The sequence below is a fragment of the Halichoeres trimaculatus genome, unplaced genomic scaffold (assembly GCF_033239565.1).
Source record: "Halichoeres trimaculatus isolate MK-OKI-2021-1 unplaced genomic scaffold, fHalTri1.1 fHalTri1_scaffold_5, whole genome shotgun sequence".
NCBI classification, from domain to species: domain Eukaryota; kingdom Metazoa; phylum Chordata; class Actinopteri; order Labriformes; family Labridae; genus Halichoeres; species Halichoeres trimaculatus.
In genome coordinates this window covers 26,982,801-27,007,719 of record NW_027437183.1, presented here as the reverse complement: position 1 = coordinate 27,007,719, position 24,919 = coordinate 26,982,801, and the positions used below count along the sequence as shown (strand labels likewise).

General features: G+C 42.4%; 1 protein-coding gene across 3 annotated transcripts in view; it reads left to right on the top strand.

The window, feature by feature from the left end:
• Positions 1 to 24,919, top strand: part of kiaa0825 (KIAA0825 ortholog) — a 132,840-nt gene that overhangs the window by 51,510 nt on the left and 56,411 nt on the right. For all 3 annotated transcript variants that reach the window (XM_074670733.1, XM_074670734.1, XM_074670735.1), the window contains 2 exons: positions 1,483 to 1,626; positions 4,659 to 4,753. In XM_074670733.1, the coding sequence (XP_074526834.1) occupies positions 1,483 to 1,626; positions 4,659 to 4,753 (239 nt within the window). The remainder of the gene's footprint in view (positions 1 to 1,482; positions 1,627 to 4,658; positions 4,754 to 24,919) is intronic.

Genomic DNA, 24,919 nt, shown 5'->3' with positions numbered 1-24,919 from the left:
TTATCACGTTTTGGATAGAAATCTTTGGAAGACACCTGAAAGAGCAGAAATTCCTTATTTCTTTTATCTCACAGAGGATATTTTTGCTTAAGTCACTTCAGAGATGAAAAGTTTGGGGGAGTAGAAAGAAGCAGTTTTCTAAAAAGTTAGAAAGTGTCCAGTTTGGGTATGAAAGTTTTATGTTAATTTACCCCAAGAGTTCTAAGACAAGAAGTAGCAAAAGACTTTTAGGAATAATTAAAAGTGCACAACAATCTTTATTTACAGTCATCCTCATTGTTTAAACTGTGTTCATAAAGTCTGTTCATGGAGGGCTTACTGTAGGATAAATGAAATTTAACATCATTAACCTACTATACAACTAAGTTCATTAACAATTACTTTAATCTACCATGCATATCATATTCTGTATATGGGACTCCATCCTGACCACATCCTTAGAGTTCTAATGTAGTGAGTTTCAAATATAAGATGCGATAAGGTTGAAAATGGATTGCATTTTACATGTCAAAATAATTTTTTTGAAGTATCTAAAAATCAATGATGGTTACTCATATTTAACCACCAACCTCATTGGTACAAAGTTTCACACCTCTTGGTTCTTTGTAAGAATCAAGTATTTAAAAACAGGAGTAACTTGTGTGTTCAAGGCCGTGTTAAACTGTTGATTTGGGACCTCTTCTTACCATATCATTTTAAAATGAGCTATTTCAGTGCAACATGGATAATTTTATTTATCTAATTATTTATTTTGCTTTTTTTCCCTTCAATAGAATATGGCAACAGTTTTTTAGCTCAAATAATCACAACACAGCATACAGTATATACTGCAAGAAGGAAAGAAAGATTACATATCATTGGTTCTAACGTGGTTCTTACTGACATAGTCCTCCTTTAGAATGTATAGACTATAGCATGAACCTGCACAAACACTGGCACTGTATACATAATATATAACCCACTCAATGAGCAGCTATAACTATGCCGACTTGTAAAACCAAACAGACTAGGATTCCTGAGCAGTCAGAGGACCTTCACCCTTACAAGGTTGAGGCAAGAGCACTCAGGTCAGGGACAGAGTGGGCTGCTGGTGAGGTGGAGGGATGGGAGGTTCGGAGGCCATGTCAAGCTGACGGATGGGAATATAGTGAATTCACACCAGGATACCCATGTACACACACACACACCCACAGAGACTCACAAACTCAATACGTTACTCTGTACGTGCTGGAAGACAGCTGCAAAAAGCAACCACAGCTAGGATTATCTAAACAAAAGTTTTCTTTTTCTGAAATCCTGTCAGTTATCTCTAGTATATTTTTGTTTCTGAACAAATCTGATTTTTCTGATTTGCTCTGTTTCTCTTTTAGGTTTGTGAAGGTTACTTGTAAATAACTTTTTGGCCTCCCTCTGATGGTCAGTGTTTTATTTTCAACTTTCGCCCATTCTTTGTCTCATTACCCCCTATCATCTTGTGTCCAGGAATTATTGATGCTCAAGCTAAATGGGAGCGTAAACTCACTCAGTACTCCTCCCGACTTTGTGAACTTTGACCTTCAAGAGGATGCTGCGGGTTTTAACCCTCTCCACCAGTTTGACCACATTGGAACAAAGAAACTGGATCAGGTTAGTTAAGCTGTTTTGATTTAATATATGTTTATATCAGATTATCAAACCACTGTAATGTACAAATACAGAGGGGAAAATAAGTATTGAACGTGTCAACTTTTTTTCTCATCACATTTATTTCCAAAGCTGCATTTTAAACGAAATTTCTACCAGACATTGGTATTAACTTATATAATCCACACATGAACAATTATTGAACACACCATGGAAAGGCTGTATACTTTGGCAAGGAAATGCACCATACCACCTGAAATCTGTCAGTAATTATCACTTGAACTTCCAGTTAGTACAAACCAACATCAGCTGGGCTAGAGCAAATTGATGGTCCTTTAAAAAAGGTCATTTTTTCACCAAGCAGTTAAATACGACACACCTCATGATGGGTAAAGGCAAAGAGCTCTCCGAAGACATTCACAACCTGATTGTTGCTCAGCATCACAATAGAACTGGTCACAGACTTTTATCAAAGCACCTGAATATTCCAGTCAGCACCGTTGGGGAAATTATTCACAAGTGGAAGAAGCACCACCTTACCATCAACAGGCCACACACAGGAGCTCTTTGCAAGATTTCTGACCAGGGAGTCAGAAAGATAGTCAGAAGAGTACTCAACGAGCCAAGGACCACCCTGAAAGTGCTCCAGAAAGACTTGGAGGCAGCAGGTACAATTGTTACAGAGAAAACAATAGGCAATGCACTCCACCACCATGGCCTCTATGGACGCTCAGCCCGCAAAACTCCATTCCTCAAGAAAAGGCATGTTGAAGCTGGTTTAAAGTTTGCTAAACAGCATCTTGACAAGCCTGTAGAATACTGGGATAATGTTGTCTGGTCAGATGAGACCAAAATTGAACTTTTCAGTTGTCATACTACAAACCATGTTTGGAGGAGAAATGGCACTGCACATGACCCAAAAAACACTAAACCAACAGTGAAGTTTGGAGGTGGAAGCATCATGGCATGGGTTTGTTCTCATCTCATGGTATTGGCAAACTTCATATAATTGTCGGAGCAATGAATGGAGCCATGTATGGGGAAATTCTTGGTATGAATCTGCGGCCATCCACCAGGATGATGAAGATGAGACGTGGCTGGACCTTCCAGCAGGACAACGATCCAAAGCACACGGCAAAGTTGACTCTCAAATGGTTTCAAAAAAAGAAAATTAATCTGTTAGAATGGCCTAGTTAATCACCTGACTTAAACCCAATTGAACATTTGTGGAAAGAACTAAAGAAAAGGTTTCACCAGAGGGCACCAAAGAATATTCAAGATTTAAAGATAATCTGTGCAGAGGAATGGGCCAAAATCTCACCTGAGCAGCGTGGGCGATTAGTTAAAACATACAAGAAGCGTCTGGAAGCTGTCATTGCAAACAAAGGCTTCTCCACTAAGTATTAGATGAGTCTCAGTTAGCGTGTTTAATACTTTTTTCCTGTGTTATCGTACTTAATTCCACATAATCATTATTTATGGACCTGACCGTTGTGATTTCTTTTTATGTGTGGATTATTTGAGTTAATACGAATGTCTTGTAGAAATTTTGTTTGAATTGGATCTTTGGTAATAATAGTGATGAGGAAAAAGTTGACGCATTCAATACTTATTTCCCCCACTGTATATTTATGGAGCTGGAGCTTATTTAGGTATTTCGGCTTTATACCACATGAGTGTTCTTGTATTGTTCAGGGTTGTGTCATTTTAACTTTCTCCCAAGGCCAGAAGCTTACTGTTGAAGGTTAGGAGCTGTTTGAGTCTCTGGTGAACTGGATACTGTGGCACTCTCTGAAGCTGTCAGGTCTATCTAGGGCTCGACTTGCCTATTCTCCATAGGTTGCTGCCTTTTTTTCCAAGCAGGAGTAAGGCTGGCAGGAAGAAAAGAACACCGAAAAGGTGAAAAGATGAGAGAAGTTTTTTTTTTTTGCATAAAATATGTGAAATGTTAAAGTAGAGTGCAGTCTTAAAGTAGTCTTCTTTGGGGCTTTGAACTGTATACCCTCTTACCCCAAATCCCCAGGAGTGCCTCTATGATGTTCTATTAATTGTAAAAAAAAAAGTATCTACAAAGGTCATAAGTCTAGCTACAGGTAGATTTAGTTCAATGTGAAAGTTGTCAGTGTTCTCCCTCATTTTAGTGTCAAGGGAAATATGGCTGATATCACACAAAACAATCAACAAAGCTCAGTATTTTCTCCAGACTGGCTTGTGTGCTTTTTTATTTTTCTATAAAGGATTAGATGTATTTATACATTTGTTATCCCTTGTAATGTAGCTGTGCTGCTGCTATTGTTTCTGCTGCACGTTTTAATCCTAAGACCTGTTTTCTGCTTATCACAGGAGGCTGCATAGCTTTGCATAGAAACACCCTATTAAGAGAATGATTAAAATGCCTTCTCCGCTTCAGGTGCCTGTGTTGTTTGTCAAATAAAATGGAGGGAGGAGGAGAAAAAGTTACATCCATCAATCACCTACGAGGAAGGAGCAGAGGGAGGGTGGATGGATGGAGGGAACGAGTGGAGTTCTCCTCCTTTTGTCAATAAAACTCAGCCTGGAGTTAAGAGTGACATTTTGGCAATCAAAGCAATCTGATTTTTATTTGCTTTCCCAATATGTTGCCAGTGCCTGGTGTGTTCGTGTGCATGCATGTGTGTTTAAGAAAAAGAGAGTGAGAGAGCAAAAGATGGGAAAAGCAGGAGTAGAAAGAGGGGGGGCTGGCGGGGTGCCATTGAAGATGGTAAAAAAAAAAAAAAAAAAAAGCAGTGAAGTCAGAAGAGTAACGACTCCCTCCCAAAATTGATTTATCTTTCTATAAATGATGGCTACATCCCCCCAAATGGATTTATAAATTAATTGCTGTCTTATTGGAATAAAAACCTTCTTGTGCGGACATGATTGATCGCCTGGTGTCGGTAGCCTGCGCAGGGGACCCCCCTCCTCCTTTGTTAGTGGGTCCCAGCTGGAGCGGTAATGCACTGATGGTATTAACCCTGATTAATAACTAACAATACGCTATCCTCATACATCAACAGAGTGCCGTGGTGGACTGGGCGTGGGACTGGCCGAAGCTGCTGCCAGCCTATGAGGGCATGAGTCGGGTCACCTTCAAAACTCTGCTGGCCAACAGGTAAAACAGTTGTTTGACTTGTTACAAAGAAATCTGTTCACTGACCGAGGAGCTGGGGGTGTAAGGTTTTTTTTGACTGGAGTAGCCTAACAGGGTTGCTAACTTTTATTCAGGGGGAGACACAAGTGAGTAGGGGTGCACCGATCACAATTTTCTGGCCCATCACTGATCTTTAAAAAGCCTGGCGTGCCGATACCGATTTTAGCCAATACCGATTTTTATTTTTTATAACTGGCAGCATATACCTTTGATTTTCCAATCTTATTTTATTGAAAATCATTGAACAATACCTGTGAAACAATAAAATCTTTATGTTTTAACTTAAACAACCAATAAAGCGCTTTGAGTTTTAGGTCTCAGAGCAAAAAGCAACAATGGCTGCCTGTCAGACCTTCCCAAAGGAATATAACATCAGTTTCACATGTAAGGGTGGGCCGATCACTGATCCCCCAAAATTAAGGAAGTCAGCAACAATCGGCCGACCGACCGATCGATTGGCGCATGTCTACAAGTGAGTGCTTACAGACTAAGCTGAGAGAGACTTTTTTAACAACAAACACTACATGTTTACAGCTAATATAGACATATCATGTACAGTTCATTTTTGCATTTGTTTGTTTTTATAGTTGAAAATATTAAAAAAACAGTTATTCCACAAAAGTTTCCCATGTTATAAACACTGTTTCTCTGTGAGGACAAAACAAATGTACCCTTAAAAGTAACAGGAGCAGTTCCAGCAAAAATGTGCTCATTGAAATGTTACAAATGGCATAAACAATCTTTTTCAAAATCCAATGAACTGGATTTAGTTATAGTTATATTATAGTTTATAGTTATAGATTTTCACTTGGTGTGGCGTAATTTGCTGTGTTTACACCAAACAGTCTGGTCCAGTTTGGTATGGTACGCAATATTTGTGTTCTAGGTTACCAACATATTTGATTTGTACTGGGGCTGGTCTTATCTGAGAACTCTTGCTTGAAAACAGGTACTCAGTACGTAGATCAGCTGAACATTAAGAGAGCACAGAGACAGAGTCAAAATATTTCCTTTTAAGCTGATGTTATTTTATAATCACATTTACTAACCTGCAGCCAGCATACACGACAACTTAAAGAAACAGTGAAGGTTTGCTATGTGCTTGAATAATGTGTTGTGCAAGCTAGTTCTAAACCAGTGGCGATTGCTCTGAGACTGCAAGAGAAGCTCAGCTTCCCCTAAAATGTCACAAAAAAAAAGTAGTGATATGGTCTGCTGTGTGTACATTTCATTGTCAAAATATGAGCTAGAATTCCTTCATCTTTTGTTGTGAATCAGCTACCTATCACAGGTAACTGGCCCGACCCCCGTCTCAGTTATCCTGCAGCATCTCAGCACTTTAATACAGTGGGACGCTAAGTGTTTTTGACTTCTGAAGGGAAGGGTAGAGTGGGTTGTTCCACTGTGGAAACTGGACGATCATTGGATAAACGCTGGGCTTTGTCCCGCCCATCGGACGCTCAACATCTCTGGGGGTCCATGAGGCAGTGGGCTGGCCTGGACGCTGGGCTTTTGCATGATGTTTGGATGATCTGTCTGAGGCCGAATCCCTTTTTGATTGACAGTGAAATGAGCCAGTCAGCGATCTTGAAGTATAACCCTCCACCAGAGCATCTTCTGTAGAGAGGAGATCATTTTCTTGAAAAGGAACGAAGGGTAGAATATACGTTTAAATAAATAAATAAACAAATTAATGATGTGGGCCGGAAAAAAATTAGCTTCCCCTCCTTGACTGACCAGCAGCCGCCACTATTCTAAACCTAAACTCAACACAGCTTAGAAAAAAATTAAGTGGGGAAACAGGGGACGACTTTTTATAGAAAAAAGCAGATTTTTTTTTTTTTTTTTTGCTTTGAAACTTATAAGTGCTTTCTTTCTGTATTTTTTAGGCTTTCAACCTACGTACAGCCGGTATAGAGCCATTACAGACTTCAATGTATTGTTATTCTGTTTATATTGGCAGAGAAATTTTGAAGCCGTCAAGTATTAAGATTTTTTGGTTTGTGAGTCTCACTTCTCACGCAAAGTGATCGGTCTGTTCTGTTAACATGCATGGTGAAATGGAAATCAAGATGTTTGGGAGATGTCAAACAGCCAGCCACAACAGCTTCCTGTGTGAAGCACCAAAAGGTGGAGGGTGGAGCTGGCTGGAGAAACCCAAGCAGGTTCAGGGTTTACCATAGCAAACTGGACTGGACTGAACCAGACCATTGTGAAGTGCACCATTACACTTTAAAGGATCATGTCATGATACCATGATCCATGTCAACAGTTTTAGGATGAAACACAAAAGTAATTCTGCATTTTGACCTCTAGTTTACATGAAAACTGCATTTTAGTGGAGCTAAAACAGGAACTTTTGGAATGGCCTTCAGAGTGGAATTTTTTTCTGAAACGCCACAGCTACTGTTGCCGTGTAAACAGCAAGCTGGAGTTTTTAACGTGAATGATGCCATCGAGCTCTGCTTTGAGAATTACGGTGTCATTGTGGCAACTCAAATTCCCATGCGCAAACAGGACATCAACAACAACAACAACAATGGCAAACTACCGTGTTGTGCTTGTGCTGCTCAATCTGCTGACTGTCCTTCAACAAAATGTGCATCTGTTGCACCACTTCTGCAATCCTCCTGTTTTATTAGCAGCCGGCTAGACTTCTTCTAGTCTGTGGAGGGGTGTGTATCACCCACTACAGGCCTGACACGCATGCTTTTTTTGTGTAAATACAGATTTTCGTCACTGCGTTTTTTGTTTTCGGGTGACACATTGTTGTTTAAATGGGTCTTTATGTTTGAAAAGCTTAACCTATGATTAATGTATGTATAGGATATATCAATCATATGGAGCAGCTTCTACTGAGCTGTTAAAAATCCTACTTTATCTGAAGACTTAGGGTTCCTCTGGCTTCCACAACTGGGAGTCATATGGGGACAACTCTTTAGAAAAGCAATGCTATGCTATGGTATAAAATGTGTGTGAATTCATGGACTTCCTCTTATTAATGCAGCCACATGTTTGCAGACTTTGTTTATGAATGTGCCACTGTTCTTTTGAAGTGTTAAAAACAGCAAGAAAGATAAAATTTTAGGTTTTGATGTTTCTGTCACCTGATTGAAGAGTTTTTCACCCAAGTCCACCACTCCTGTCCCCTCCTCAAACCCCCCCTTATTCAGTGCAGCAACGAGCATAAATATTTATGCAGGTATGTGACACATATTAGATGGCAATACTTCAGGCTGTTCCCTGTTCTCCATTCACAGCTGTCACGCTGCCAGCTATCAGGGAGCCATGGGGCTACTGCACCTTGTCTCCACGCCTACGCCCAATCCATTCTAAATCACAGCCATTGTAACACTCACACAGGCTCACACACACAGTCTCACACACACACACACACACACACACACACACACACACACACACACACACACACACACACACACACACACACACACACACACACACACACACACACACACACACCTTTCTTACAAAGGGCAAGCTCTGCATCTGCCAAGGACACAGGTCTAATAAGGGTGAAGAACGCGGCTCGGTGCTGTGCTGTGACGAGCTTTGTCGCCTTCATGCCTCTTCCCCTTCTTTACACACACACACACACACACACACACACACACACACACACACACACACACACACACACACACACACACACACACTCCATTCTTCCTCCCCTTCCATGCTGCCTTGTTGCATGTTAAAACAGATACTGTCATTGCTTGACTGAGCCAAATTAGTGTTGGGGCAACACTGAATAGAAACCGTATGAAGTGCAGAGATATTGGGTTTGCAGAGTGAGATTGTGAATGACATGGAGAGAGAAAGAAGTAAACACTGACAGGGCACCAAACAGTATGAGGAAAGATGGGAGTGGGAGGGGGTAAAGGTTATATAATTCACCCTAATCTCACAGAATCAAAGTGTCTGAGATTGTGCCGTTTGCCTCATTAGCCTCTCTTTGTTGGGCCAGAGGAGCAGATTTCATGGAGGATTTGGAGAATGGCTTTGGTTCTGCCTGAGACGCTCGCACAGAGCAGGAAGTTAGTTTCACGGCTGGCGACATGTAAGCTGTCAAAGTTTTCCTCAGATCCATCTCTCTGACTCAAAAATATCTTGCAAGCTATAGAAGACCAATGACGGGATAAGCGCACTGATGTCGGATCCACTGATCCATTTGTTAGAGCAGATAAGGATAAAGCTTTCTGCATAACCGCAGACTGAAGTGCCCTCGGCTGTTTTCTCTGAGTCTCACAACAATTACTCTTCTACTACCTCCAGTTGCTGGACAAAACACAGGATATAATCTTACACTCTTGATAATATTCAAAGTAATGACGTCTTGTTTTGACCTTGTGAAGATGTGAAATTTCTGTCTTATAAGTTTGAGTCTCCTTGAATGACTTCCTCCCCCTCTAAGCAGCCAATATATTTTTTTTGCTCCCTGAACGGAGTGAGTAAGCCGTGTGGCCCATTGGCCTCCTATATATTGTTACAGTGGCAGGACAGTTATTGTGCCCAGGGTTTATATCACATTCTAATGGAGAAAGGCTATGAGTTAAGAGCGGCAGGCTTTTACACCAGGGCTGTTAAATCACTGTTCAGATGACTTCATTAGCAGAGCAGGACACGTGCTGAGACACACATAAACACACACACACACACATATACACACACACGCATTCACCCTGCTACCTTGACAGTGTATCGTCGGGGTCCAGACAGGAGGGAGAGTGGATTTATACAGGTGTGTGTGTCCTTCTTTGTCACCTGTCACTTCAGCTCCTTCAGCACGATGGCTCATCCATCATCTGCAGATTGAGCTTTTCAGCAGAAACCAGACTGATTAATGCTACCCTCGGACCCCCCAGGGTTGACTGGCTGACTGGCTGACCTGACTTCCTGGCAGGCTGGAGGTTTCAGTGGAAGAGTGGATGACTTGTGGGTGGGCTAACTTTTAAGCGTGCTTGTTTGCTGGCTGTGTCTTGTTTATTAAAACTGGTGGAAGGTTTAAGTTCTTGCTTACATGAATGGATGTAAAAAGTCCCAATAAGGGAATAGTTTAGAAAAGAATAGAATAGAATAGAATAGAATAGAATAGAATAGAATAGAATAGAATAGAATAGGAAATACTTTATTTATCCCCGAGGGGAAATTCAGGAGTCACAGCAGCAATTAAGAAAACAAAAATAAGAAAGTGTATAGAAAGTGCAAAAAGGTCCACAAGAAAATAGATGACGACATCCCGTCTACCACTCTCCAGCCCAGCCAGTCTCCACCTCCACAGGGTCCAGAACTGAGCCTCCCCAGCAGTCTGTCCAGTCTGTCTCCTGGATCCTGTCTGCCCACAGCAGGCGAAGCTCCTCCAATGTGGCGCCAGCGTCCGATGCCAGCTCCGTCAGCCATGTCCGTGAACAGCACGATGCCACTCTGCCCTCTGGCAGCCCCTCTGCAGCTAGGCTAGCACGGCTAGCTCGTCCATCACAACGGAGATAGATCCCATGTTCCCAACGACGATGGATGGAAGGACAAGTCCACGTCGTCACCTCCCAGCTCACACCCGAGAACCAGCATGTTGTCCTCACCTCCTCCTCCTCACCTTGAGGGAAATCATCAAGCCCTACACTTGTTAGCATTGACATGCTACAGGCTGCTAACAGCTAATTTCACATGTAAACAATGCAGCCATGGTTACATGTAGGAACTCCAGACAAACACAGGAGAAAAGTAGTAAAACTATCGCCGAAGCCATAAAAAGTTTGGTGTCCATGACCAACAAATGATCCATACACAGTAATGATCCACTCCAAATACAAAGATTACGAAAAAGAGACGAAAAAAATTACAAGAAACGGACAAAGAAGAGAGAGCTGCTGCAACAGGCAGCTACTTGGGCAGCGCCTAGCAACGAAAAAAAAAGGTGTTTAGGTGGATTGGTTGCAGACTGAATAGTTATTTGACTGGGTGATCAGGAGGCTGATTAGCCTGTTGTTTTTTTGGCTTTTTCTGATTTACAAGCGGTGTTAAAATGAAGTGATGTTCTATACGATTGACTAAATGACTATCAAAACAACTGGTCTGGTGTTTTCTGATGGTTGAAAGCGCAGTGTTATTTTATGAACATTGTTTTTAGTCAATACAGATACAGAGATGTTTCTTTTGACCTCATTTTCCTTTTCTCTTACACATCCATTTTCATAACCTCTAAGGTCAGCTTGCAGTCATTCACTCCAGCAGATGTAATATTATGACTGAATAAAAGAAAATCAGTGTTCTTTCATGCAGGTTCATGGCCAGGCCATAACAGAACCATAGTTGTTGTTTTTTGATCCACACTCTGGTCTGTAGCCTCTAAGTACCATTATAACAAATCTTCAACAAGATTCCTTATTATTAAATTCCCAGACAAAGTAACAATTCACATAAAGGTTAAAAATGCTCTTGATGTTTAACCGTGAACCAAACCTGCACCAAAGCTTTGTGGGAACAGCCTACAGACTTACTGTAAATGGGGTTGCATATCCTCACGATTACACTTCATGTTGTGAGCCAGCCATTGTTGTAAATACAAGCTATCAAAGCATGAAGTGATTAACCTGATGCTTAATAGTTTCTCTTTCACTCAGCATGTCTGAGCAGATAACTCATGTTCTCTGTCCTTGATCCCTCTTCAAAATCACATTTTCTTCAGAGTATACTTGTTAGTCTTTCACAAAGTAAAAAGTGACAGAGAAAGAAGCAAAATGGCCCCGGTTTGAACTGAAATTTTAGATATCACTGATGACCTCTCACTCTCTTATTTTAACAATATTTGATCACAAGGCCTGTATGAACCCTACATTTTCCCCCCTTCAAAGAATACTAAAGTGTTTCACTGGAAAAAGTAGGAGTGTTCAAAAGAGTGAAGTCACATTTTAAGTGTCATCTTTCAAGGTGACATTTTGAAACCCCTTCCTTGTGTCTGTATGTCAGAGAAGGTCCGCTGACCTGGTTGATAAGAGGTAGCAAAGTATGAGGGATGAAGCTTCATGTGTCACAGGGCGGCTCCTCCACTCCATCATAAGGACCTCATATCATCCAAGGACATTCATGCTTATATCTACAACACTGGCCCTCTGCTTCAGGTACCATTTCCTAACAACAGCACTGAACAACAGTGAAATAAAGTCCAATGTGCTCTTTCTTTTTTCAGTTTGACAGATATAATCTGAGTAAGCAACCTGTCCTCATGATTTTATTTCACACATTTGATAGTCAGACAGCACTATCAGCATTGACCCGTGGATTTGTTAGCTTAATGTGCTAAGCTACAGTGTAACTACTGAACACTAAAGCATTTCCTCTGCATTGTCTCATTGTTGCTGTTACCCCTCAGGTCCATAACAATAGCAGTTTGTGGAAAAATGCCAGTCTGTGGCATTCTCTTGCTTGAGCAGCTCCTTAAATTGCGGCGATAGACGCTTGTGCTTTCAGGAAGTGGGCAATCGCCATCTGTTCCCGGGCTCTGCCATATGGTGGGCCTTTTTCTCAGGGAATAAAATAAAAACAAATATGTCAGAATGTTCGTCTTCCTCCACGGACGCTGATCAACCTGGGGAGAAGCTGGATCTCAGTGTGTCTGGATTAATGGTCTTACTTTATGCTTCAGGGAATGAGGGAGTGTGTGTTAGTGGTTTTTTTTGTGTGTGTATGTGTGTCTGAGTGTACAAGCATGCCTGTGTGAGGGTATGTACATGCTAATGCACATGTATGTACCTGGAAGTATTTCCAGAATCATTTATCTGACTTAAAGGGCGATGTTACCGCACCATTTCGAGCAGTTGGGTGCCTGAATCTTGGAAGCATTAAACAACACATGAGAAAAAGAGCTCCAAGGTTAGCCGGAGTGACATTTCAGGGCTCCCACTGCCAAAGAAACAAGGAGAAAATGCTCTCAAGCCATCATCAGGCTCTCCATCTTGCGAGGCCAGAAATTCAAAAGACTTGTCACTTTTGAAAATCAGGAGAGTGTGATGTGTCATTGAGGAAGGGCTTCTTTCTTCTCTCGTCGATCCCCTTGTGTGTGTCCCCTCGGCTGACTGACAGCCAGGGATGGGAGTTTGTGTTGGTGGAGACAGAATACATCTTTTGTCTGCTTGGTTATACATGGTGTGTTTTGTCTTCGCTACCCCTGGACAGCACTGACACATTGAGGTTTTCATTAGCCGTAAGCAGGTGGTGGAGGAGAGCGACAAGCTCGTGCGTACAAGTCTTTTTCTGTGCCTGCACTGCACCAGCTTGTTCACTGTATGCATATCATGGAGGGCGTACATGTGTCTGCCCGCACGTGTGTGAATGTTTGCTCTTATATTTCAGTGTGTGTGATATTTGGGGGTTTGCTCCAAAGGCGAATAAATCAGTGATGCCTGGGATAAGGCCGTGGCCCCTCCTCAAACTGCACAGACAAGCTGAGAGGCTCATTAATCAAACGGCCAGTCACAGATGTGATGGCTTCCACACAAACCGCCAGCAGACTGTGAAAGTCACATCCAACAGAGTCAACTGTCAGCCAGGCAGGCAGGCAGGCCGCACTTTTACCCTCCCTCTCTTTGCCTCTCTCTGTGTCTGTGTCTCTCTTTCTCTCCCTCTATCCTCTCTGTTGTATTTATCTCTCAGTCTCCCTTTACCTCCCCTCACCTCCGGCGTGATGCCTCGGTGTGATACATCTGAAATATTTGTCTTGTCCCTCTAAAAACGATCTGCAGGGTCGAGGCAAATCTATCTTCTTACAGCGTGGTCATGGTCAAGCCATTCTAGGGACACAAGACATCAGTCATTACTGCACTGTGCTCTGTTCTCGGTGGCCACAGCATTTTTTACTTTATGTCACTGTTGAACAATGTCTTTCTCTACAAACTTGTACAAATTTTTGTTACCTGGAAGACACCAATTTTTTTTTTTTAACTTACATTTTGGCTTAAGGGATATATGTGTAAAATGTTGTTAATCTCTGAGTGTATACTCTGAAACAGTCTCAGCATTATAAGCTGTGATTTCCACTGTACAGAGCTTTTAAGGGTTCTCGCAGAAATAAAACGTGCGTGCCTCCATCATGGACGTGCAGTCGTGGGGAAATGTGTTTCCCATCTCTTTTTGGCTATTCTGTCACATATCATTCTCTAACCATTTCACTGCAACAATCTGCACTCCCAAAGGGATAGAATTGGCGACAATTGTGCACAATAGATACAATAATAACACTGTTCACTCATGGTATTGTCAGTGCATGGTGCTTATGCCACAAGGCGAGCTTCTCAACAGGATTATCGCGTAATCCCTCGCGTATTGTGAACTTTCTGCATTTTTACCTGACCTCTTTTCACTCGATAATATCTTTTTCAAACAGTTAAACAGTATAAATAGCAACCACTGTGATTGTTCCAACACTCAACCTTGGAATGGTAGAGAGTTGGAAAGGCTATGTTACAGCACAGCTAAATGAAAATGCCTCTTAATCTAGTGTAAAGCCCTCCAAGGATGGAGAGAAATGCAGGATGGAACAGGGACTAAACAAAGCCAACCGTTCCTGATTAAAAACGGCATCTCCCAAGGCTCCCCAAATTCACTGGGGTGCTTGATGGTACAAATATAAAGACATTGCTCCACACAGCAATAAAATGCAATGCTTTGTCCCCAGTATGTGTTGTTTGTGGCAGAGAGGAGGACTTTCTCTTGTTATAATGCCTGAACCAGAGTTGGAGCCCCTGCAAAGCTGAACCACTTTCTTGCAAGATCACTTTTTTTTTTTTTTGCTGCACAGACCTTATGAGCAACTATTAAAACAAAGTTTTTTGAATTTGAAATGGGCCATGATTCAGCAACTTCATGGCCTATTTAACACTTCTGTTTCAACAAAAATCCTGTTTTTGCAGCAACTATATCTGAAGCAAAACTAATGACACCCCAGCAGTTTGCCTAATCGCACGAAGGAGGAGTTCATTTTAAGTTAGAGCGAGGTCAGTTTGTTTCCCTGCCTGTCATCTCTTGTATGTGTGGTCCTCTTTATATCACGTGTGTCTCAAGAAGACGTCAATGGAGCAATGCCAGATCACTCTGCTTTCAGTATGACACCACTTTATTGGAATGACATGACTTTTTTTTTTCAAAACCCTTTTTTTGCCTGACTTTGAGAACTTTGGCTTAAAGGTTTCTCTGTGTTTGTCGTGTGTTTGTTTTTGTCAGCTCTGTCAGCAAAATAACTCCCAGTCTACCCCTGGAACCAGTTTTGTCCACCAGTTTGGACAGACTGGGCCTCAGTTAAAGACATGTTGGACTGTTTGACGCTGTTGCCATGCTTCCTGCTGATGTACTAAGTTGACTTTTTAGCTGACTGTAGCAATCCAGGAGCCAGACTGTGACCGTCTGTTACAGTCCATCACTGTATTCTTCTTCTTCTGCTGTTCTGTTCCATGTGCCATCTTTATTCAGACCCTCTGGACGTGACACTCAGCTAGCTTCTGAGAAGGGAAAACACATTAGATTGTTTGATAAGGTTTTTAAGGTTTGTACTGTAAACCTCAATGTTGGAATAATAATTAAAAAAGTTTGATTGAAATTTGTGTTTGCTGCTGTGTAAGAGTTTTCTTCATTAACTTGTGCCAGTTAACCTGTAATGCTTCCACTGCTGATACTAGAGTAGTAGACCTTATTATGTTAATGTTCAATACACACATTCAGAACAACTGTCAATGTTCATGGGTGTTAATATTGGTGCACCATCAAAGCACAGGAATCGGAGAGTTCATCCCCCTGTAAAAAAAGTTAGGGTTTATTTTCATGTCTGGCAGCAACAAAGTATTTCATTTTTGTACTTTTGCAACACTTTGAGCCTCTACATACTTTTCCAGTTAAGTCCCTCTTAAAAAGGGCGTCAGCTAAACAGCTTAAACACAATGCCTGTGCATGTGCTTGCGCCTGTGTGAAGCAGTCTGACGGTGAGGGTTCATTTTTTTGGTACATCATGAGGTTGTATCCTGTCGCCAGGCTCATTAGCCCGTCGGCGGCGCCCAGGCTGCCCTAGCCAATCGCTGCTCTCCGTGCAGCTCTGCCATTTGCATGTGGTCCAGGAAGAGATAATTAGAGGGATCTCTGCCTGTCACTGTTAATCTGGGACTTAGTGAAGGGCTGTGACGCCGACATGCTGATGGACTGACACACTCGTCTACACACACACACACACACAAAGAGAGTTGAGTCACACACCAGTGCACACATTGGCATCAGATACACACACATGCACAGACGCCAAGAACTCACACACTACCTGTATACAGACATGCTAGTGCTGTGCACAGTTACACACAAACACAGCCTTCCTCTTGTTTCCTCAAAACTTTGCTGCTAAATTGGAGTTTTTCTCTGTGTAACCTTTTCTTTTTGACCTTTTACTGATGCAGTTGCTTTTTGTCATCTCTTCATCCCTACAACTGCAGCATATTACGCTTAAATATATCAGAGCTCTTTCTCCACTGGTGTGAATTATAGCATGTTGACTCAGTGGCTGTTTACACCAGTTTTACTTTGCTGTTGACACAGGTTTTAGATCCCTGTTCAGATAGACTGTGTGCTTGTTGCTTCCCAAACAGCCAGAATGCTCGCTAAGCCTTTTGAACAAGCCCAGCTGTCAGCCTTATATACTTTCACACACGCACACACATACAGACACATCAATAGACACACATCTCTGACAAACATGTACACGTGCTCATGCACTGGCACGTCCCCAGCTGCACACACACACACACAAGGCTAGAAAATGCACACAAACTCTCTTACACATCGCTGATTGGCAGCCCTCCTGTTTTCCCATAATTTCGAATGATTTATCCAATCAATCTCACTTGGAGAGCTGCTAAAGCTTTGACTAATATTAAGAGTAGAACATGGGACAATTAAAACATCCTTCAGGTAATTACAGAGCTGGTTTAGCAGCAAACAACTGAAGCATTTTATACATTTAGCATGTCGCCCATGTGTTTTATTTGTACCTGTTTGATGGCTAATCGGAGGAAATGAGCTACATCTGTGAATGTTACAACCTTAAATGCATTATGTAAAACATCATATCATTAACTGAATGGGTCTATGCAAATATTGACTCTGTTCACCTAATTGAATACACAGACACACAGTGTTTCATCCCGTGCAAAAGGCTGTGTAGACATTCATGTGAGTGCAAAGACTTTTTTTTCCACCCAAATGACAGCTCGTCCTTTTTGCACTCTGTGGGACTGTTTAATGGTGCATGTTGAGAGAACGGGTGAGCACCGTTGCTGACCTCACCCGTCCTGCTCAGTGACCCTGTGTCACCACTGATGACACATAATAGTTGACACTTGACTTTAGGGGCTCTTTAAGTGCCAAGAGTGCACCAGGGCCCTGGATTCATATTCTAATGTGCTCATCTTTGTACTCTGCGCCTCCACCTTTTGTCCAGCAGCTCTCTCTACACTTGTTTCCACTTTTTCTTTGCCTTTCTTTATCACCCTTTCTCCCTTTCCTTCTCTTGTCACACAGACCAATACACACACACACACACACACACAGACACACACACACATTCACATGCACTAACACTTAGAGCTGCTTAGACACACTTCTGCTGAATTGAAACAGCCTGTCCCGCCCTCCTGCCCCCGTGCCATTACAGGTAAGCACAGAGGTGCACTTGTCCTGACACTTGTCTTGACAAATCTGAAGACAGCCAGAGCGGACACTCCAGCTGGAATCAAGCTGCTGTTTTCAGCCTTTCCTGTCCTCTCCTTTCCTCTCCACTGGCCAATAAGTGCTGTCTACACTGTGGCGTACAGGAAGCCTTTCTTATCTTTGCATAGCTTCACTGTATAATGATATAAATATTAAAAAGCACAGTAAGGGCTATACTGATTTCCATACCTTCAGTTCAGGTTTTACCTTTTAACTCTTGTCTGTTTCCCTATTTCCATTTATTTTTCCAGAACATAATAACTCAAGTAAATTTACAGTGATAGCCGTTTTCATTAATTTTATACCTCATGAAACAGTTGTGAAAATTTTTCATTTTTTTTCTCCCAAAGTTGCTTTGATGCTTAGTTTTAAAGTTTTATGAATAAGCATTTCTACCGATGCTGATGATGTTGTATTCATGCATTCAATTAGGTTATTTTTACACAGATTTTATATTTTGGTTCCTAGCTTCTGTTTTCTGGAAGGCTTGGGTTCTCTGTCATCACAGCAGAATCAATCAATCAATCAATCAATCAATTGATCAATCAATCAATCAAAAAATCAATCAATCAATTGATCAATCAATCAATCAGTCTTTACCTATATAGAAACAATAGACCCAGCACCAAGACAAGATAAGAAGTCTTATCTCATTTTAGCCCACCATGAATACAGCACTTTGCTGCATTTAGCAAGTTACAAGAACAAACTTCCCTTTAACAGGCAGAAACCTTGGGCAGAACCAGACTCATGTAAGACAGCCATCTGCCTTGACTGTAGCTGTAGCACACATACATAGAAGTGTGTTAAAGTCACTATGAAAAGCTTTTTGTTGTTGTTGTTGTTTTGTGATTTGGTGATTCCTTGAACAAACTCAGAAGATTTTAAAGACTTAATTTTTTCCCAAGAGCACCATGACCCGTTACCCTGTAGCTCTTGCAAAAGTGTGCATTTGCAGTGGATGGAGATGAATGAATACAGTCTTTTCTTTGTTCAAGACAACTTTTTTCCAGGATAAATTGCCTACAGAAAAACACTCTTTCAGTATGCTAACATACCTTTGGCACCAGAATTTAAGACATGGAAGTTGTCGTGCAAATAGATGCAGATACATGGAAAATCCAAACTTGATTTTAGGAAATTGGAAAAAAAAGATTAATGGCAAGAAGAAGAAGTTATAAAATAAAATATGATCCCCAGCAACAACCTTGGTTTTAATTTGGACAAAGTTAGCCATTCCTGTATTTCATCCAGATCTGGACCCTCAGGAGCACCTTTTACTGTAGCTTCAGTGACCAGGTAGGTTGTCCATCTGTGGCAAAAGCTAAGTGTGTGTGTTTACACTCTCCTTTCCCTTTGCCTCCCACCTTGCGTATCCCCCACCTTTGCAGATATTTTACTCAGTTTCTTTCAACTCTCTCCCCTTTTTACCTGCTCATGGTCTCCCACCTCTCCCTCACTCTCTCCTATCTTCTCACAGAATCCATCATGGGTCATGTTTTTCTGAGTCTTTGATCATCGAGTAGTCTTTCAGCATGTTGACTACAAGGCCTCTCACCTCCCCAGTGGTTGTTGCAAAAGAGGGGGCACACTTATCTGGCTTCTATGATGTTAATGGTTGAAAGCATTTGCTGATGTTGAAAGCGTGTGTGTGCAGGTGTGTTTGTGTGTGTCCACTCTGTTATGATGAAAGACTCCGTTATGGCGCTGGGTTGTGATCATGTTGCAGGAATATTGTGGCTGTGCTTAGAGTTGGTTGATGAGTTATGTACTTTGTATTTGAAGGAAATCAAGCATGTGACACTGTCATCATTAGAGGGGGGGAAAGACTGAATCACATAAATTCCTACGATGTTTTTAAATAGCTTAAAAGGTTGAATTTAGATCTCCTACTACCGCGAGCACTTCATCCGTAACTATTTGTTCAGCTATTTCATGGAAAACTTCCTTCCCTGTGCTATAATGGGTTTGTCCTCAGGGCACAAACTCTGGTTCAAATAGAAAAAGGCTTTTTTTCTCCCAGTCTTTACACCTCATGTGTGTAAACGACGGTTGGGTGTCTGTGCGCCTTGCCGCCTCATCCTTCTGCAGGATCTTCCCCTTTGTAAGATGCAGGGGATGGCCTTGATGTGACAGCTTGCGATGTTAGCCCAAGTTGTTTTTGACAGAAGACAAAGAAAAAGGGAAGGAAGGAAAGAAAAAGGGAAACATAAAGGCAGAGCTTTGAAGATTTTTTATATACCTCTAAGATGAATTACCTTTACAGGAATCAATTCTTCCTCTCCTTTATTTTCTTTATCTTTATCTATATCTTGCTTGCTTTGCTTTGTCATGACTATTAAGAACAGCTTGTTTGATTGAATTTGCCACTGGGGACATTCAGTGATCCTGATGGATTCTTTAGATGCATCTTTTCCGGATGCTTTTGCTCTTTATGACATTACGGAAGCAGTTTTTACCCTTTACAGCAGCCTGAGCGGTGAGTGGTATTCTTTGACTTATTGTACTGCTACATGACAGTCTATAAGAATGCCAATGACAATCATAGGAGAGGACGTCTAGATTACTGTCGAGCCTCCCCGTCCTGTCTCTTCCTATCTGGCCCCCTATCACTCTATCTGCTTTTTAATCTGTCTTCTCTTCTACTTGGAGTTTGACTTGTAATGACGAAACGCTGGTCAGAAGGGTATAGAGCCTTTGTGTGTGTGTATGGATGAGTTTATGCGAATGGGCAGGTTTTTGTGAGCTGGGTTTGTGTGTGCTTCCAGTATCTCTGCCCTCTCCGAGTCAGAGTGTGACCCTTGGGCTGTACCTTGCAATCAGTCAGCCTCCTGTCTGAGTGTTCCTCCTCCAGCCGTCTGAAAAAGCCCTTCTTATCACCGTGTGGGAGACCTTCCCTCTGCCCCTCACTGTTCTCAAGGTTAGCCTCACTCTGCGGCCTTTTCTGTCTTCCACTATCCCAGTATCTATCCACGCTCCGTCTATTACACAGTCTCATAAAGGAGAGGATGTTGGAGGTTTTAACCCTCCTTCCTCCAAGCTCTTCCTCTCAAGGTGAGCTTCACTCCCAGTGCTCTTCATAAAGCCTAGCACCCGCTCTCCATCCAGTACTTACACACATCAGACAAAGAAGGGGAAGTTTAAAGGTGGCTCAGCTCCCTCCTCTCTCTCATCCTCACTTTTTTCCTCAAGGTGAGTCCTCTTTTGCTCTCATCTTTTCTATTTCTCCTCTGCAACTTGTCACACACTCACACACAAACACACACACAGACACACACTCGCACTTATTCTTTTAGATCCTCTAGAAGAAAATCACTGTGAGCAAAAGTTGGACCATCTCTTTTTCTCTTTCTCGCTTATTCCATCTTCGATAAGGCCTTCCCACCTCCACCGAGGCTGATCTGTGGGGTCTGTAGTTTTGATGCCCACATACCTGGTGAAGAGGTCAAAATGCCTGCGGTTATCTCAGAGCCTGCCAACACTAAAGACATTTCAAGGAGTTTCTCCAATATGTGTGTATCTGTGTCTATATCTATCTTAGCGTATGTGACATAACATAAGCACTGCTGGGAACATTTGAGAACAAGTGCCAGAGAAAAAATGCGATAAAGATGTTATTACAGTGGGTCTCAGAGTTCAAATCTGAATGTTTTTAAATATCATCTGAAGCAGTGAGAAATGTGCGTTTATGCAGCCAACTTAAGACCTTAAAATATTGTGATTGAGGCTTTTTCAGGTGGTAGAAAAAGAGACTTTCATGGGAGAAAACCAGAGTTCAGCAGCTCAAGCAGGAGATGTTTGGCTCATGTCTTTCACATCAGGAAAGAAACACATCACTGGACCAAAGGGACCATCAGTCACCAGAGTCTCCAAGCAAAGTCTGCTCTTTCACATTCTCATTCAGCCCTCTCTCTGAGCAATCATGTTTATGTATTACTAATTTGCTTTGCGTATTACATTTAAAGTGAAACATAATTGCCGCCTGAACGATGCTGATGGGGAACATTTTTTTTTTTCCTACTGAGGGGAAATGCACACGTTTTACCTCCCACATGCTGTAGGGGGGAGATTGAGGAAGTGGAGTGCAGGGTTTGACTCAGGTGAGGGGAAGACATGTTGTTAGGACCAAGAAGCTAAAGCCCTTTGATTAAAGTTTAGAGGAGGTTGTAATTGTGATGTCTTTTTAGCTCCGCAGTTTAATCGCATCCCATGTGCAGAGGCTACAATCTTTAAAGGCTGCACAAGTTAAAAACTGATCCTATGGATATCTTATGATTTCTGTGGCATTAAGAAAATGTAGTGAATACTTCAATATCACTCTAAAAGTGAGGTTTTCAGTGCATTAATAGGAAAAAATATATTAAAAATCATACCGGGATCAGCATTTTACAGCCTCACATACAAGGTCGTTACCAATAACCATTTGTTGGCTGAGTAGTTGTGTTTTTGTCCACCTCCCAAAGTTTAAACCAATGTTTAGCTTCATAGCATTTTCTAAATGCGGCATCCCATACTTCCTGATAACTTCTCCCAAACCCATTTTCAAATTGGAGCTGACAAACATGTCTTTTGACACACACGAACGTCACTGAACACTGTCGGCTCGTCTTTTCCTGGACGCGTCCGTTTACTGTGAGACCACTGTGGAATGATATCTGTCTCTGTGTATCTGTATCACTGAGAGCAGATATGGCTGATATCTCTGTCATCTCAGCATCTCGGGCTTGACAGCACCGATCATAATCAGTCTCCCACCGGCTCTCCCTCCCGCTATCTGTGTCTCTCTGAATTGCAACCCATCAGGTGTATCTGTATTTTTCTGTCTCGAGTTTAACGTTGCACCTCACCCTTTATATCTGAACAACACCTTTCTTTCTTATTCTCCTCCACACAGTAATGGTGCACTTTGGGAATAAATTCTATATGTAAAAGGAGTCGGTGTTGGGAATCTGCTGTTATTTCTGTTCAGGGTGGTGTGTGTTTGTTTGTGTGTGTGTGTGTGTGTGTGGGTAGGTGGGTGTGTGTCAGAGAGCATTTACAAAGGGATCAGCCCTGGGGGTGTCGATGCATCGCTGCAGTGGAGGGAGAGCAAAGAGGGGATGTGGAGGCGAGCTAGTTCAGATGTAGCAAACAGACAACTAGCTTGAAAAAGCTCGCCTTGCCTGGCTCTGCACTGCACATTTCAGCACTTATTTATTTATTTACTTGGGTTTGGGGGGGGAGCGGGGGCCAAATGTATGTTTAGTGGCATTGGATATCAGTGACAGGAAGGATCAAAGAGCGACACCACAAATGAAGCTGTCAAAGTGGCCCGACAGCTGGGTCCCGAGGCGAACATCCCTCGCTCGCACATTTTATTAGAGTCGCAGTGAAACCTCACAGCAAGAAGGAAAGAGCAGGGAGAAAAAAAGAAAAACTATCATCTCCCCAACCAGAGAGAAAGAAAAAGAGACAAAACGAGCGCCGCTGTATCATCGCCGTCCATGATGGAATGAATTATGAATGTGTGGAGGGGATTAGGAAACAATGGTTCAAGTCACAAGGATCCTCGCCTAGTTTCCTCACCCTCAGCCCGGCAACTAATTAGCACTTTCAACAGCAGTGTATGATCTCATTAATGTGATTTCTGCTTATGTAACGTGCATGTAGACGCGCACGCTCTCACACTCACTCACACACACAGATACAGATATTGCTGTATTATTACATAAAGCAAATGAATATGTGAGTGAAATGCATTGTTTATTGTTGAGCTAACACAGTTAGAGTGATGAATCAAGTGTTTTTCTCATGTTTAGATTGCTGTAATGCTGTAGGTTTAGTTGACAATGTTTGGGCAGCTTTTACACTGGGGTTTCCCCTTATGTCGGGCAATTATCTAAGCAATTTGATAATGTGTGATGAAAATCATCAGTCATGGTATCAAAGTGTTGATGCTTCAACAACAAAGACAGCTCAACTATGAGATTGTTTCAGTACATCGTCAATGGGGAAAAGAAACATAATAAAGTTCACATTGCTGCTGCTATAAACGTGTAATATTTTAAAAGGCAGGAAAATAATTTTTTCACATAATTGCAGTTTATTTGTGTAGTAGCTACAATTCACATCAGCTAATTAGTATCCACATACTGAGATATAAGGAGAGGAAGAGGGAGGAAAAAGAGGGGGAGGAAGCAGGGAGAGGGTAAGGGTAGATAATTAGACAGAATTAAGCCATCTCTTTTAATCTAGCCTCTGAAAGAAAGAGAGGGAGAGATGAGGGTGGTAGGAGGAGAGGAGTTGGGTAGGAGGGGGGTCTTGGGGTGAGGCCTGCGCATTCACCCCTCTGCTCTCTCTGCTCTCTCCGTCTCTCTGCTCACTCCCCGGCTGTCTGGCAGAGGGTGTGAATGTGTGGGAAAAGAGGGGCCTGGTGCCTGAGCCTCAGCAGAATGGATCAGCTTGTGTTTCTGAGGCTCGAGAAGTGTCCCATTGTCATGATGTCACTGCAACTCAAGACAGCTGACCTCTGACCCCTATGGATTCATGGCAGCCCACCCCAGCACCACACCCCCCCTCCACAACCCCAAAAAGGGCCAGATTGCCGCTGGGCGCCCACTAGGGGGTACCCAAGCCTTTTGCTGTGGAATTCGAGGTGCTCGCAGCTTTGTGGCGAGCAATGCATAGAAAATGTACCCATGGGTCCGTCTGTCTGTGTCCCCTGGTTAGGGCTCCTTTCCTTGGCTTGTTTCTACCGGGCTCTTTTTTTGTGTTGCTTTCCCTCAGCCGCTCTGCCGTCTGAGCCAACCACCACGCTTTCTCTCTCTCTCCCTCTTTCTCTCCCTCCTACACGCGTTGTATCTCGGTACCCATGAATATAGTAAACGCCGCCAGATGTCGCAAATACATCATCTGAGGGATGCGGCAGTGATGGAAAAAAGTCAGGGCACGTACGAGTGGGGGATGTGAACCGACTTGAGCTCTCTGAGCATTTGTGCGTATGTGTGCGTGTGTGTGTGTGTGTGTATCACTGTATGCCAGCATTCATCAGTGCATGTGTATGTGTGTGTCTGTGTTTCCTAGGGTGTGTGTGTGTGTGTGTGTGTGTGTGTGTGTGTGTGTTTGCGTGCCCGTGGAAGAGTGTGTCCCTTTGTGTGCGTACGCATGTGTGGAGGTCACAGCAGGTCAGCATATTGTCCCTCAGATGTTTGATATTTTATGTATAAGAGGATGGCTTGAGCGGGAGGATAAGCACGTTTCTGACAGAGGCATCTCTCCGCCACAATCCGCCACCTCAGCAATGTAGAGCCCAGAGTCAGATCAACAATGGAGGGGAGGCGCCTTACACCAAGAGAGAGGGCTGATGGGAATAAGAGAGAGAGGAAAAAA